General features: G+C 38.3%; 2 protein-coding genes across 2 annotated transcripts; both read right to left on the bottom strand.

Annotated features, from left to right (window-relative positions):
• Window positions 1-1,653: 1,653 nt before the first annotated feature.
• On the bottom strand, window positions 1,654-6,171 carry LOC149214863 (uncharacterized). Its single transcript, XM_089389529.1, has 3 exons — window positions 5,530-6,171; window positions 3,049-5,304; window positions 1,654-1,830 (listed from the first exon to the last, which is right to left on the bottom strand). The coding sequence occupies exons 1-3, from the start codon at window positions 6,169-6,171 to the stop codon at window positions 1,654-1,656; spliced, it is 3,075 nt and encodes a 1,024-aa protein (XP_089245655.1).
• A 186-nt stretch (window positions 6,172-6,357) lies between these two features.
• LOC149214862 (uncharacterized) lies at window positions 6,358-7,119 on the bottom strand. The gene has a single exon (XM_089389528.1). It carries the CDS (start codon window positions 7,117-7,119, stop codon window positions 6,358-6,360), a length of 762 nt encoding a protein of 253 aa, XP_089245654.1.
• Window positions 7,120-13,849: the final 6,730 nt, after the last annotated feature.

The raw sequence follows: 13,849 nt of genomic DNA, 5'->3' as shown, positions 1-13,849 counted from the left end.
GAGCACCTTATCCAAGAACATTCGAAATATGTATTACCATTTTGGGAAACTAAATTGTGTCAAGGAAATACAGAACTTTTTCAATTCCACGATCAATCAATATCAGCCTTTCAGAAGAAACTTTTGTGTCATCCAAAACATCATCAACAAAAAAAAGTATTTCTGGAAACTTGCCAGCAATTCGCGTTAATTGATAAATCTCTTTCCAAAAATTTCCATCTATTCTTCATTGATTTATTTAGTGATTTATATGTGGAAACTTTCCTTTTACGAGAAATTGTTAAAAGCTTGACTTTAACGCATAGTAGATTACAGGCCATTAAAACTAAAAAATCATATTCGCAATCTGGCTTGTCATCTTTCCTATTACATGATCACCAATCCATAACAGAAATTCATCCCAATTTTTATGATCCAATAGGTATCCAATTGGACAGAAGATTTTATAAGAAAGAAATTTCAGGCGAAATATATATGATTGGTTTTTTTTTCCCTCAATTGATATGATTGGATTATTATTTTTATAAAATATTTTATTAATTAAATTATAAATATGTAATATATTATTTGTATTTGTCTAATAATGGTTGATTTATAATAAAGTGAGGATGTTGGTTTATTAGTATTGGATTAATTTTTTTTTTATATAAATTATAATTAGTTTTATAAAATATTTTATTCAATTGAATTATTATAAGTGAGATAGCTTGTAAATATTGTAAGGTTTTATTTATTTATTTTAATAGAAATCAGTGTGTTTCTTCTTAGGAAAATTCGTTGAACATTTCCAAATGTTGTAAGTTAAAACAAAATGAACCTAAAACATTATTAAAACTTTGAAACTAAGATGAAGTTGATATTTTATAGTTGATTGTTATAAAATATTATAATATTTAGATCTTCAACATTTTAGGTTGTTGGGTAAACAATAGAAATATCAAATGACATTGTCTCATGTGATCATTGATTCTAAATAATTTTATTAAATTTTAAAATTAGGGAGATATAATTTTTTAGTCCTTGTCATCAGGCATGTGACTATAATAATCGAAATGGTCTTTTTAGCATTAGTCAATATAACTTATAATTTAAAGTTTTTAAGTCTTGAAATTTTTGCAACCTATGAAATTTATGTATTAGTTTTTGAGGAAAAATCAACGTAATCATCGTTTTATTTGGCCTCATACCGAGGCATATGAGGCCAAATCTTAGGATAAGAATAGATAATGAAAAACAATTTGAAACTGAAATGAACTAATGCTAACATTAAATCTCAAACATTTTATGTTAATCAAACTATATTGTCCACCACTAATATTGTTCATTGTTGCATGTACTCCTACCACTACTTCTATCTACATGTAACAGGTGCCACCACTTATGTTTACATGTAACTAGGTGTATTTCATATGCTTGATAGCGTTATGTATCTATCCCCATGCCGAAAGAAAACAAAAACACCTCAACAAAAACAAGATTTCACCTCCTCGATGCTCTGCATTAACCATATTTCTTCTAGATAGCTAATTCGCTGGAGTAGAGAACTTATGGGAGGAACTGGGCACTATATTAACTACTTGTTATTGCTAGCCGAAAGCAGAGAGCGTTCAGGTGAAGGGAGGAACCGAGTGAGGGTTGGTCGAACATGGATGGCTATTGTTTGTTGGGAGAGAATCCACCAAGATCATCTGGTTCTTCGTCTGGAACATTTGGTGCTTCATCCCTAACATCTGGCTCTGAATCCCTATTATGAACATCTGAATCATGATCACAAGCATTTGGGTAAGCATCTATTATATAGAGATATGCTTTAGCTGCTTCACATGCAGGCTGATTATAGAATAAACTAATAAAAATGTCATATTTTTTTAAGGTTGACCTGGAAATACGAGTTTACCATGGTGACGGGCCTCTTCCTGCAATAGACATCAGACCATCTACACTTAGCAATACACATCAGACCATCTGCAACCCCATAACCTCAAATCTAGTTGACAACTTCTCCTCTGATGATTTCATTATCTGGGCATAACACATTAAGCTACTGCGAGGTGTTGACACCTATGTTATTCTTAAGGAAAATTCAATAATAAATTATTTCATTCCTCCCTCCCTCTGCCCACTGCCAAAGCAAGATTGAAACCTAGGATGGATTTGTGTGGCTAGCTTTGTTTTTTTTTTTGACGATAACGGTTATGTTTTTTATTTATGGAGGCAAACTGGCTGCCCCAGGCTTTTACAATGCAGCTCTTACAGAGAAAGAAATTTCAATGATGGTTACTTTGGCATGCTTTCAGCGTGGACATATGACAAAGCACCGAGTGGGAACATTACAATAGAGGAACCTAAGCTCAGTTCATTCGCCTTGTAGAGTGATCCGCAGATGGTATACCGCAGAGGAAAGTGCCGGGCAGCCGAGACCAGTGAACCTTGGTCATTCCTTGGACAAACAAACAATACGGCCCGCTATTGATGGTGAATCCACAGATACTTTGAAAGGAATGCAGAACTGGCGTCTAAAATTTCAGAACTGATTTGAAGAACTGGCATCCAAAATGACAGCCCTCAAGTCTACAGATTGAAAAGCCGCCTTTCAGAGGTAAGACACAGAACGGAGATCTGAGGTTAGAACAGAGCATTCTTATATGGATCTGATAGGCATCTTGAGGATCGAATGATGATATATTAAGTCAGAGGCTCAGACAGAAGATAGAGTACATTGACATCGGGCTGGATGACTGTGGTGAAGGCCAGAAGTCGTTAGATTATCAGATAATAATATTCTGAGGAGGGGTCCCGGGGGCCAGAGGAGAAGAGGAGTAACCCTTGGCTCAGCTAGGAACAGAAATCCGACTGACAGAAACTTTAGGGAATGAAACAGGAGGATTCCACTGAGTTGACCACCAGGGATCTTCGATTACAGAGAGAGCCGAGATTGGCTTCCATGTCGGCTTGAGAGTTAAGCTTTCGTAATATGTGATAGAACGAAATTTTCCTGAATTTAGGCAATAAGAGCTGGATTTTTTTGATAACAGTGGCTAGGTGAACCTGGTGGGGAGTCTTATGAGAGATCATGGCTTGGATTATGATTCTGGAATCTCCAAATATGCAGAGAGACAGGATATTTCGCTTGATCGCCAGATTCAGCCCCTGCCAAAGAGCAAGAGCCTCCGCTCTGTTGTTGGTTTCTATGCCCAGACCCCAATGGAATCGTATTTCCGTTGAACCTCCAGGACTCAGGAGAACCCCCCCACTGCCAGCAAGTCCAGGGTTTCCTTTAGAAGCCCCATCAAAGAATAAACAGTGATCGTTTAGTATTGATCTCCACTTGATGAATTCCAGTTCCTCCAGCCTAATCTCCCAATTGGCATGGGTCAGAGCAGGAGGAATGGACCTTTCCTTCAGATTCTGAATCAAATCTTGAATCCATTGCTCCTCTTCAGTGGCCAACCTCAATTCATTTCTTGAAGTAGTATTGGCTTCCAATGCCTCGCCTAGCAGAGCTTTGGTTTTGGAAATAACCCTTGCTGAATTGCAACTTTCTCCTCTGAAAGTTCTATTATTTCTCTCTAACCACAGCTTCCAGCAGATAAATTTGGGGATCCACATCCAACTTGTCTTGAGAAGGTGTTTTTTTTTCAGGCAAAAGGGAGATAGGCTGGCCCAGTTACGGAGAAGAGAAGAAATGCTGTTTGGGAGATCAAAATTTGCAGGTAACCTCAGGACTCCCCTCCAGACTACCTGTGCAAAAGGACAAAGCAACAGCAGATGATTGACATTTTCTTCAGCAGACAAGCAAAGGGGGCATCTGGAAGGCCCTTCCATCCCTCTTCTTCTCAAATTATCTCTGGTGAGGATGCTATTGTGCGCAACAGTCCAACAGAAAAAGTCAATTTTGGGGAGAGAGGGAAAATCCCATATAAACTTCCATTGAGTTGGGTCAGGAGGAGCATAAGGGACAGCCATCATACTTTTATAACCTTCAGCGACAGTGTAAGAACCTGAACAGGAGCCCCAGCCTCTTTTGTCTTTAGAGGTGGCCTTTGAAGGAGATTTGCCTTGGAGCAGGTCTAACAATAGTGAAGCTTCCCCCTGCAACATAAGGGGAACCTCCCCAAGATTCCAGCAGTCCCAAAGTCTGTCTGGATCATTCTTCCATATAGATATATCCCACAAGGTATGCAAATTGGAGGACTGTAGCCAAGCTTTGATGTTATTTAGACCGTCCACTTGATTCAAAGGTTGATCACCTAGGATCGAGTCTTCCCAAATTTTGATCTTTCTCCCATTCCCAGGGATCCAGTAAAGATGATGGCTGAAATGCTCCCTAGCAGAGTTGCAAAGATTGAAGATCGGGGAACCTTTTAAGGATATTGGAGGCTTGTCCAGGCATCTCAAACGTTGCCCTTGGAAGTATTTCTTCCAAATGACTCTTTTGCTCCAACTGGAATTTCCGGAGACTAAATTCCACAAGATTTTGGATCCCAAAGCAAGATTTTGAACAGCCAAGTTCCGGAGGTGGAGGCCACCTTCCAGAAGAGGTTTCTTAAGAGTCTCCCAGTTCACTAAATGGAGCCTTCTGTCATTGTTGTTTCCACCTTCCCACAGAAATCTTCTCAACAGACTGTCCATTTTGTTGAGAAAGGTTTTAGGGGCTAGGAGAGCAGAATATTGATATAGAGGCATGCTTATAAGAACCGACTTCATAAGAATGATTTTCCCTGCATTATTCAGCCAAGAAGCACACCAAGATTGGATTCTGTTTTTTAACTTATCTAGCATCGGCATCCAGTGAGCAACTTTAGGCTTGGATTTGAAGATTGGAATCCCGAGATATTTAAAAGACTCCCAGCTTCGAATTCCCTTCATTTCTAATAGCCTTGCAATATCAGGCAGCTCCTTGTTCGAGCAGTTCCAGCCATAGATTGAGCATTTCATGTAGTTGATTTTGCTGCCTGAGAGTTCCTTGTAAATGTCCAGCTCCTTCTTGAAGGACCTGGCAGAGATTCTGCTGGCACCTCCAAGCAACAAAGTGTCGTCGGCAAACTGTGCATGATTAATGTCCTTCACTTTGTGAGTCGTTCTGAGACCAAGCAGAATTTGAATCTTCTGATTATGAGCAAGCTGGAAACTGAGGACCGAGGCCTGAATAGCATAAAGGAGTGGGGACAAGGGACATCCCTGTCTAAGGCCCCTGGAGGCTTGGAAAAAATCAGTTGAGCGACCATTGACCAAAGGCGCAATCCATGGCGAGGCAATACAGGCGTTCACCCAGTTTATGAAGGTTGATGAAAAGCCGAGATTCTTCATCACATTGAACAAAAAATCATGTCTCACCCTATCGAATGCATTAGCAAGATCGAGCTTAATAACCATACCTTTCTCATTTCTTTGGCAACTGGAGTGGATCGCTTCTTGCACCAGCACAATGTTGTCCAAAATCTTTCTTCCTTTTATGAATCCTCCTTGATTTTCAGGGATGATGGTTGGCAAAATATTCTTTAGTCTGTTGGCGATTATTTTGGAAACCAGCTTGTAGCTTGAGTTGCACAAGGATATGGGCCTAAATCTGCTGAAGTCGAGAGCGCCTTTCTCTTTAGGGATCAAGGCTAAAAAGGCTGAATTGATGCCACCGCCCAGCTTAGCACAGTTTTGAGACTTTCTGACCATTCTCAATAAGTCTTTTTTGATTGTCGACCAGCAAGTCAAAAGAAACCTGACAGTGAACCCATCAGGACCTGGGGCTTTATCAGGCTCCATTAAATTCAGTACGTCCTTGATCTCATCCAGGCTAATCGGGGCAATCAACATAGCATTGTCCGATTCCTTAACGCTCTTGGGAATTAAATCCATTGGGTATGCCTGAGGATCAATAGGGATTTCTTCAGGAGCCGAATAAATATCCTTGAAGTAGGAATAAGCAGCTTTCTTAATGCCCTCGAAGTCCTTAATCACCGTGTTTTGATAATGAATCTCAGAAACTGATTTGAAATGCTTTCTAGCTTCGGCTTGTTTGTGAAAGAAACTAGTGTTTTTATCTCCGGCCTTTAACCATAAATTCCTAGACTTCTGTCTCCAGAATTCTTCCTCCTCCCTGCTAGATCTGTGTACCTCTTTTTGCAGCTCGACTTCTTTTTGGAGATGATTTTGTGTGACAGGGCTCTGCTCCATAGCAATTTGGTGAGCAGCAAGAATGTTGAGACAATCTTTTTTTTTTGCTGTAGGAGTTTCCAACCGTTTTGCCCACTCCTTGAGACTTCTTTTTAGTCCACTAATTTTCTCTTCCCAAACAAAGAAAGGAGAACCATGAACGGGCCTATTCCAAGCTTCAGAAACCACCTCTTGAAATCCGTCTTGCTAAATCCACAAAGGGCTGAATCGAAAAGGGATGGGGCCTAGGTTACCATCCAAAGAGAGCTCGAGGAGAATGGGCTTATGATCAGAAGTGAGGTTTGGAAGGATTTTAGAAGAGGCCATAAGACCGCATGTCAGGAAAGAAGAGTGGACTAGGAATCTATCCAGCCGGGCAGCAATATGGTTGGGTCCTAATCTTTTGTTGGTCCAGGTGAATTTGCCTGAAGAAGGCTTAATATCCTCCAGGTCCCAGCCCAACATAATATCTTCAACCCATTCTCTGGCGGGATCCCGGACAATGGAACCGCCCTTTTTCTCATCAAGTGCAAGGGTGACATTCAGATCCCCTGCAATGATAATATTTCCTGGATTTTTCTCTGAAAGAAAGGATTGTAGCGAATTCCAACAAATTTTTTTCTCGTTTGGCAAAACAGGAGCATAGAGATTAAACATACTTACTTGTTGACCAGAATCTTTGTGAAGAAACTGTGTATACAGCCAGTGGGAGCTGCTTCTGTCTTGAATAAGATCATAAATGGCGCTGTTCCAAAAGGTGGCTATTCCCCCAGAAGCGCCTCTTGCACTAACCGCTCGACCTTGACCTTTTTGCCAAAAAGCTTTACTAGATTGGAGGAGAAGAAGTTCCTCCAGCTTCGTCTCCTGGATGAGGAGGATTTCAGGTGAATATGTTCTTACTATGTCTTTTAAGGCTTCCTCTTTCAACCTGCTGCCTAATCCTCTACAATTCCAGGAGACGTATTTCATTATTTACTTCCTTGAGGGATTGAGGCTCCTGTTGGAGCCCTGTTGCTCTTGCGACCAGATCTGGTATTCATCATTCCTTTGAGGGTTTTTTGAGAGCCTTGGAGGACATCTAGATATGTTTTTTCCTCTCTCTGCTTTTTCTTGGATTTCCGACCCCTAGTCATTTTAATAGGAGTGACCTGCGAATTGTCAGATTCAGAATCTCTCTCTTCAGAATCTTCCTCTGATTCGGAGGCGAAACTGATGTGCTCTTCGTTGCCTTCTTTACCCCTATGACCATCATCAACTGCTGGAACCGATGATTCGACTTCAGTTTCTTTCCCTTGCTTCATCTTATTTCCAGGTTCCTCTTGTGTCTCTATGACATCCACCTTTTCTCCGGAGGGGGTTCCATCTTTGGAAGCAGCATTGGCATTTGGATTAGGTTGTGGCTTCCCCTGCAATGTTGAAGCATTCTGTCCTGGGGCCTTTGGTACAGCCTTTCCCTTTTTAATTTCTTTCCATCCTTCTTCTTCAACCGTGATCCCTGTTGCTGCTTTTGGACAATTTCGCTGAAAGTGTCCATGCTCATGGCATGTTCGGCATTTAAAAGGCAGCTGCTCGTAATCCAGTTTCTGATAATGCTGCCAATCTCCAACTTTGAGTTTGACCGCTTCTGGTAGGCCGGCTTCCAGGTCGACTTCCACGCAAATTCTGGCGCAGGTATATTGGCCCTTGTGATCGGCTTTGTCAATGAAATGGCCCAGTCCATTTCCAATCTTCTGCAGGGATTGATAGCTCTAGCAATGTATCGGGAGATTAGGAAGCCGGACCCAGACCGGCGCTTCCTTAGGGACATCAACAGAAGGGTCGAAATCAGGGCTCCATTTATTAAGATATAGTCCTTGATTTCCCATAAAATACGGCCCGTTTCGGAACACCAGATCCCGATCTTCTTTGGTTGTGAATTCAAAGATGAAGTAGCCTCATCCCACAGCGTAGCAGATCACGTTATTTTTTAGCTGAGGTCTCCAGTTTCGCTGAATCCATTCGTCCGTGTTTTTTGTGGACAGCCATCGACCCATAAACTGCCCTACCAGGCCTCTGTCAGCCAGAGCAAGGGCGATTTTGATTGATTGTTCCTCTGGAAGTGCAATCTCAGGTATTTCTTCCAGTTTTTTTATGAACTTCGGCACTTCTGAAAACTGTCGTTTCTTCCCTTGCTGCTTTAACAGATTACGGAAAGCTTCATCAGAAGTTAATGGCGGGGTGGGAGTGGCCTCCCCACCCCCAGGCCCGCTCATTGATGCTGCTGGTCTCGTCGGCGGCTGCGATCCTAGGTTAAGCTCCGCAGGCAGAGCAGCGTTTTTTGAAGGAGGTCCGTAGATTCCCACTTCCTAGCTTTGTTGCTCAGATTCCCTCCCGGAATTTTCAGTATCTGTTCACAATACTGTGTAATTACATTGCAAGGGCAGAAATTCAAAATTCATGGTGATTATAAACTACAAACTCTCATTTGTGAAATAATATATATTCGAAATGTTCAACCATCGAATAGTTTAAGTTTAAAATTCCATAATAATAAGATTTCATCTCGGTTCATTTAAAATTTATAAATAACATACATCTACAACGACTGCAATGTATTTTTCAGATTCGTTATGGAAGTGAGTACCACCACCTGGGAAATTAATCTTATCTCCATTCACTACCGTCCAATTTTGATCTGATTTTATCTTTGTCAGATGTGTATGAGGTATATTCACTTTCCATACTTCATCCCTAGTTGTTGGCCATTTAATAGGAACCTAAATAAGATATAGATATAATTTTGTGATTGATACCAACACAGGACCTGAGATCCCAAAACATTAGTCATCCAAAATCTTTAAAGTAAAAAGGTTTGTATTAAAAACAATACCTAGTAGAAGTGATTATAAAGTGAAAGTGAAACTAAAACTGTAAATTCGGGCGAAATTGAATATACAAGAATAAAATGTGAACAAAAAGCAAGATAAGATTATAGGTGAAAGAAGCATTTGGACCTTGGATCCCTCCAGTGGAGGGGTCAAGCAATTGAAGCATTGTTTTGGTAGGAGGGAAGTTCCTTTCATAATGATCCATAAGACCCAATTCGAGTTTAAGCTTTAATTGGTAGATAAGATTTTGATCCAAGCATGGAATTAACTCTAAGTACTTACTGTCGCACTCCTATAAAACAAACGAGTAAATTATCGTCCAATATTAGCAACTGAGTAAAATACAACAGAAAAAGTGAAAGTATAATGATTCCGAGGAGAACAACAACAAATATCCCACACAAAATTTTTGATTGAGTAATTATAGGGAAGGTTTTCAATGTAATTTGGTCGTTTTCTTCGTTTGGGATCTCATTCTCAAGCTTGGGATCACTTTCTTTGTCATCCTTTGTATTCCTTTTTTCCCTTATGAGTATATCCTCCTGGATATTTGATCCATTTCCTTCATCATCATTGTCACCCTTATTCCCTCCAAGATTTATAGATGATCTTTCGACTTGAGTTGAAGTACTCTGATGCATTCTAGACCCAAAGAAAGATCCATAATATACAAAAAGAAGACCTAGTAAAAACAACATAATGAATAGACAAGTAACCAGAGGCTTCCTTTGAAATTGAACTCCATCACTTCTACCCCTTGGCATGTTGAAAACCAAGCAAGCTTATGTTCAATATTGAAAGCTTACTGCTTGCACTAGTGGAAAAATTATTACTGATAGATACAACCGCATAGGTGTGATTTAGATCTCGTCAGTGCCATAAAATGTCCCTACAAATATAGTGGAATTTTCTCACAAAAAGAGGATTCCCTCACAAATTCAGCGGAATTCTCCAACAGAAAGAGGATTCTTCTTTATTTTTTGTTCACTGTGAACCCAAATGATAGAGAGAGAAAAACCATCGAGGTTCAAAAATTCTAGAGCATCGTTGATTAAGATTTAGACATCTATAAGCCTAATGAAATGAAAAATCGACTATTTCCAAAACCCAATGTGTATTTTAGAGCAACTCGGCGCATCTTTCAGCAGAATCTAACATAGCTTTAGATTTATCTAAAGGTTTCTAATGCTCCATCATTGAACCAATAAAGAAGCACCTGTAATGGCAAAAACCAAATGTTTCCAAAAAACCCAAATAGAGAGATTTTACTCTCAAAATCGAGTTATGTACCAAACCAACCCAACCCAACACAGTGTAAAGTTTCTATTCATTAATTATAAGGAGGAGAAAGAGCGAGCCAAACTCAACTTGACTCATATTTGACTGCACCCAACAATGGAGTCGATCCAATGTAAACCTAAAATAGTAGCAGTGAATGAAACTGAATAATGATAGTTCTCAATAACCAAACACCATAAAACATAGATAGAGTCGAAAATCAAGAAGAAACAGGGAGAGTCATGAAGGCAAGTTATGTGCTCAATTACAAGATTAACTGACCATTCCACGAAGTAGCTTCTGTAAGGTGTTGAGAATTGGATCTGTTTTGAATGATATGACTATATTTAGGATCGAAAGAGCAATAGGTATGTTATTTTCAAGGCTGAGGCAACTCTCATTCCCATCCCTCATGAAGTTTTTTCGTCGAGCTTGACACATGAATCTACACTCACCTAATGAGATACCAATAAATTTTCATATCGTGCCTCTGTGTTCAATACTATTGATGGTGTTGTTTCCACTTTGGCTACTGGCCATGTGATTGCTTACTAGGCTATTTTCAAGAAAACATTAATCTCCAAACCTAGTTGAAGCACCTCCATACTAAAAATTCACAAAATGGGAGCATACTTTCTATAATAACAATTGGATTTGTGTTGCTTAACACTTTGTTGTATCGGCTACAACCACCCTCCAAAATCTTTCCTATGCTTCAATTTTGGAGCCTTCCTTTCTAAACCACAACAACTCATATTGCACTGATCCTGGTACTTGTGCCTCAACTAAGCCTTATTATTTTCATCTTGGCTTGTGTTTTCTCACTTAGTTCATTTACTAATCCACTAGCCAATCTCTTGACTTGGTCCCTTGATAGTTTCGGGATTACCTCAGAGAACTATGCAATTCTTCAGGGCCACTGCCCTTTCTCTTGGTAATTGCTTAGTCCTTACTGCCAGTGAGCCTTGAGCTCACAAAATGCACAGTTCTAAATGGAAGCCAGCCTTGAGCTAGGAAATTGTGCAGATAAGAGAGGCAACCCAGAGCCATTGAGCCTAGAAATTGCACAGACCTCATTTTTCTTAGAAATTGTACAGTGCATGAGCGAGAGAGTTTCCCAGTCCTTCCTAGAACTACACAATCTTTCCAGGTAATGCATGGCAGTTTTTCCTTAAAAAAAAAAACAAACAAACAAAAAAAAAACAAAAACAAAAACAAACAAACAAAAAAACAAAACAAACAAACAAACAAAAACAAAAAACAAAACAAAAAAACAAAAACAAAAGCAAAAACAAAAACAAAAACAAAACAAACAAAAAACAAAAAACAAAACAAACAAAAAAAACGAAAAACAAAAACAAAAAGCATCCTTAAAAAATAGGGATCTATTTTTAGTAACATGAAGGAGGCACTTGCGTTATTTTTAGAAATTTCTGCCAAGTGTCACTTTTCCCTTGATTTTAGGCATGCATGTCATAAACCCTACATTGACCAAATCTATTTAATCGACACTACCATAACTCATTTTCACACTTGATATTGGAGCTCTAGCATTCCTCGGAAGATCAAGGAGCCTTCGACGCGATCATTGTCGCTTTTCGAGGTGAGTTTTGATTTTCTTGTCTTTTGTAGCTTTTTTTGTCGCTTTTTGTTGATTATCTTGTGAGAGTGTTGTTTCACTTGTTTCTTTAAATGACTTCTCGCATTTTAACTTGTTTTAGCTTGTGGAAGTGTTGTTTCAAGTTATATATTTCCTTTCCCGAGTGTCGCATGTGTTTTCATGTTTTTGCACTAACAGTCGTCATTGCAGCGACTCTCCTCACATGCTTTATTTTCCTTCATTTTAATCAATTGTTGCACTTGTTGAATTGAGGCTTCTGTGATCCATATCAATTTTTTATGAGAGATTTTTTGGCGTAAATCACATTAAATTTCATTTGTTGACGCGTTTTGAACCCACTAGTGTGGTTCATCGTCAGGGCAAGTTGAAGAATCAGATCCAACATGCATTTTAAATACTCGTAGCAGAACATCCAATTGCTATAATCTTTGACCAGGAAACGACTATATTGACTAACGGCTAACTTTTACTTGGAAACAGCTAGTTAGACAGGACCCTTGGTATAACTATATTAAATTAAAAATTAAATGAGTCATAAAAGTTATAATAATTTTATAATTAATTTAATTTTTATTATAAATATATACACCTATATAAATATTAAATTAATAGTTAGTTATACATAAGAGGTATTAACTATTTTCTATTTATTTTTAATTTTTATTCCTATAAATATTAAAATAAAATAATTTAAGTATTATATAGAATAAAACTATAATATATTAAATTCACAAATTTATTGACTAACGGGTATATTGACTAACGGCTAACTTTGACTGAGAATTAGACACGACTTAGTAAAATTAAAAATTAAAATAAGTCAATTAAAGGGACGTATGAATTTACATAAAAGTTTTAATAATTTATTAATATGAATAAATATTGAATTGAATTAAATGATTATTAAATTAATATAAGAGGTATTAACTATTTTTATAATTATTTTAACTTTTATTTTATATATATATATATATATATATATATATATATATATACCTATAAATATTAAAATAATTTAAGTATTATGTAGAATAAAACTATAATGTATTAAATTCATAGATTTATTTAGTTGTTTAATTAATTGATAAATTGCTTAATTATTTTAACTATAAGTTAATAAAAATATTATCGTAGATCATTTTCAAAAATAATAAAATTTTGGTTTTATTAATTAAGTTAAAATTATTAGAATATAACTAATACAATATCTCATATTACATAAACAACTCATCAAAGACTAAAGGCCAATGAGAGAAGGATACAGGATAAGAAGGGGAAACTAGACCAAGAACAAGCTAAAAAGGAGGGAGGGAAGTAAACGACTAGGAAGAGAGGGTTGGGATCCAGCAACTACTGATCTTCCATCCATCCTCTCTATTGAGATTGTTCGGTCTTTTTTCAATCTCAAGGGCTTCCCTAAATTTGCGGTGATGGAACTGCAAAACTTTAGCAATAACACTCGCCTCCTCGATACAAACATGATGTTTGATATTCGCCTCATGCTCAGCTAAAGCGGAAGACTTGGTTCTCTTATGCTTGAGGTCAACTACGTGCTCACTAATTCTTTGATTAATGGAGCGACTAGTCTCACCAATATAGGGGGTCCCGCAAGAACAAGAAATAATATATACCCCTTTCAGGTCTTTAGGGTCGATAGGATCCTTCACAGATCTGAGGGACTTATGAATGGTGTTGAGGGGACTCACTAAGTATTGTACTTGTTTCACATGCATACGTCAACACTTAGTGAGATCTGCACTCAACGTCACACTATCTTTCAGATCTACTTGTTTTTCACACTCCCCTTGGGCAGATTTGGGTCCCCTTTCCCAGATCTCACACTTCATTTCTTGCACTACGCAATCTGGGAACTCAAGATCTCTGCCTTGCCTTGTGGAATTGTGAAAATCTTGGCCTAGGATGGCTCGAACTA

Source organism: Pinus tabuliformis, chromosome 1_1 (genome assembly GCF_031772625.1).
Source record: "Pinus tabuliformis cultivar Carrire ecotype Pingquan chromosome 1_1, CPIR1, whole genome shotgun sequence".
NCBI classification, from domain to species: Eukaryota; Viridiplantae; Streptophyta; class Pinopsida; order Pinales; family Pinaceae; genus Pinus; species Pinus tabuliformis.
This window is presented reverse-complemented; position numbering and strand designations above follow the sequence as displayed.

Excerpts from the sequence above, each read along its gene's own strand:
- LOC149214863 (XM_089389529.1), bottom strand. The coding sequence starts at position 6,171 with ATGGAGCAGAGCCCTGTCACACAAAATCATCTCCAAAAAGAAGTCGAG. Across the intron at positions 5,305-5,529 it reads GCAACTCAAGCTACAAGCTG|AATCTCGGCTTTTCATCAAC; the intron begins GTTTCCAAAATA and ends AATGTGATGAAG. Across the intron at positions 1,831-3,048 it reads CTCATAAGACTCCCCACCAG|CCTGCATGTGAAGCAGCTAA; the intron begins GTTCACCTAGCC and ends TTCTATAATCAG.
- LOC149214862 (XM_089389528.1), bottom strand. The coding sequence starts at position 7,119 with ATGAAATACGTCTCCTGGAATTGTAGAGGATTAGGCAGCAGGTTGAAA.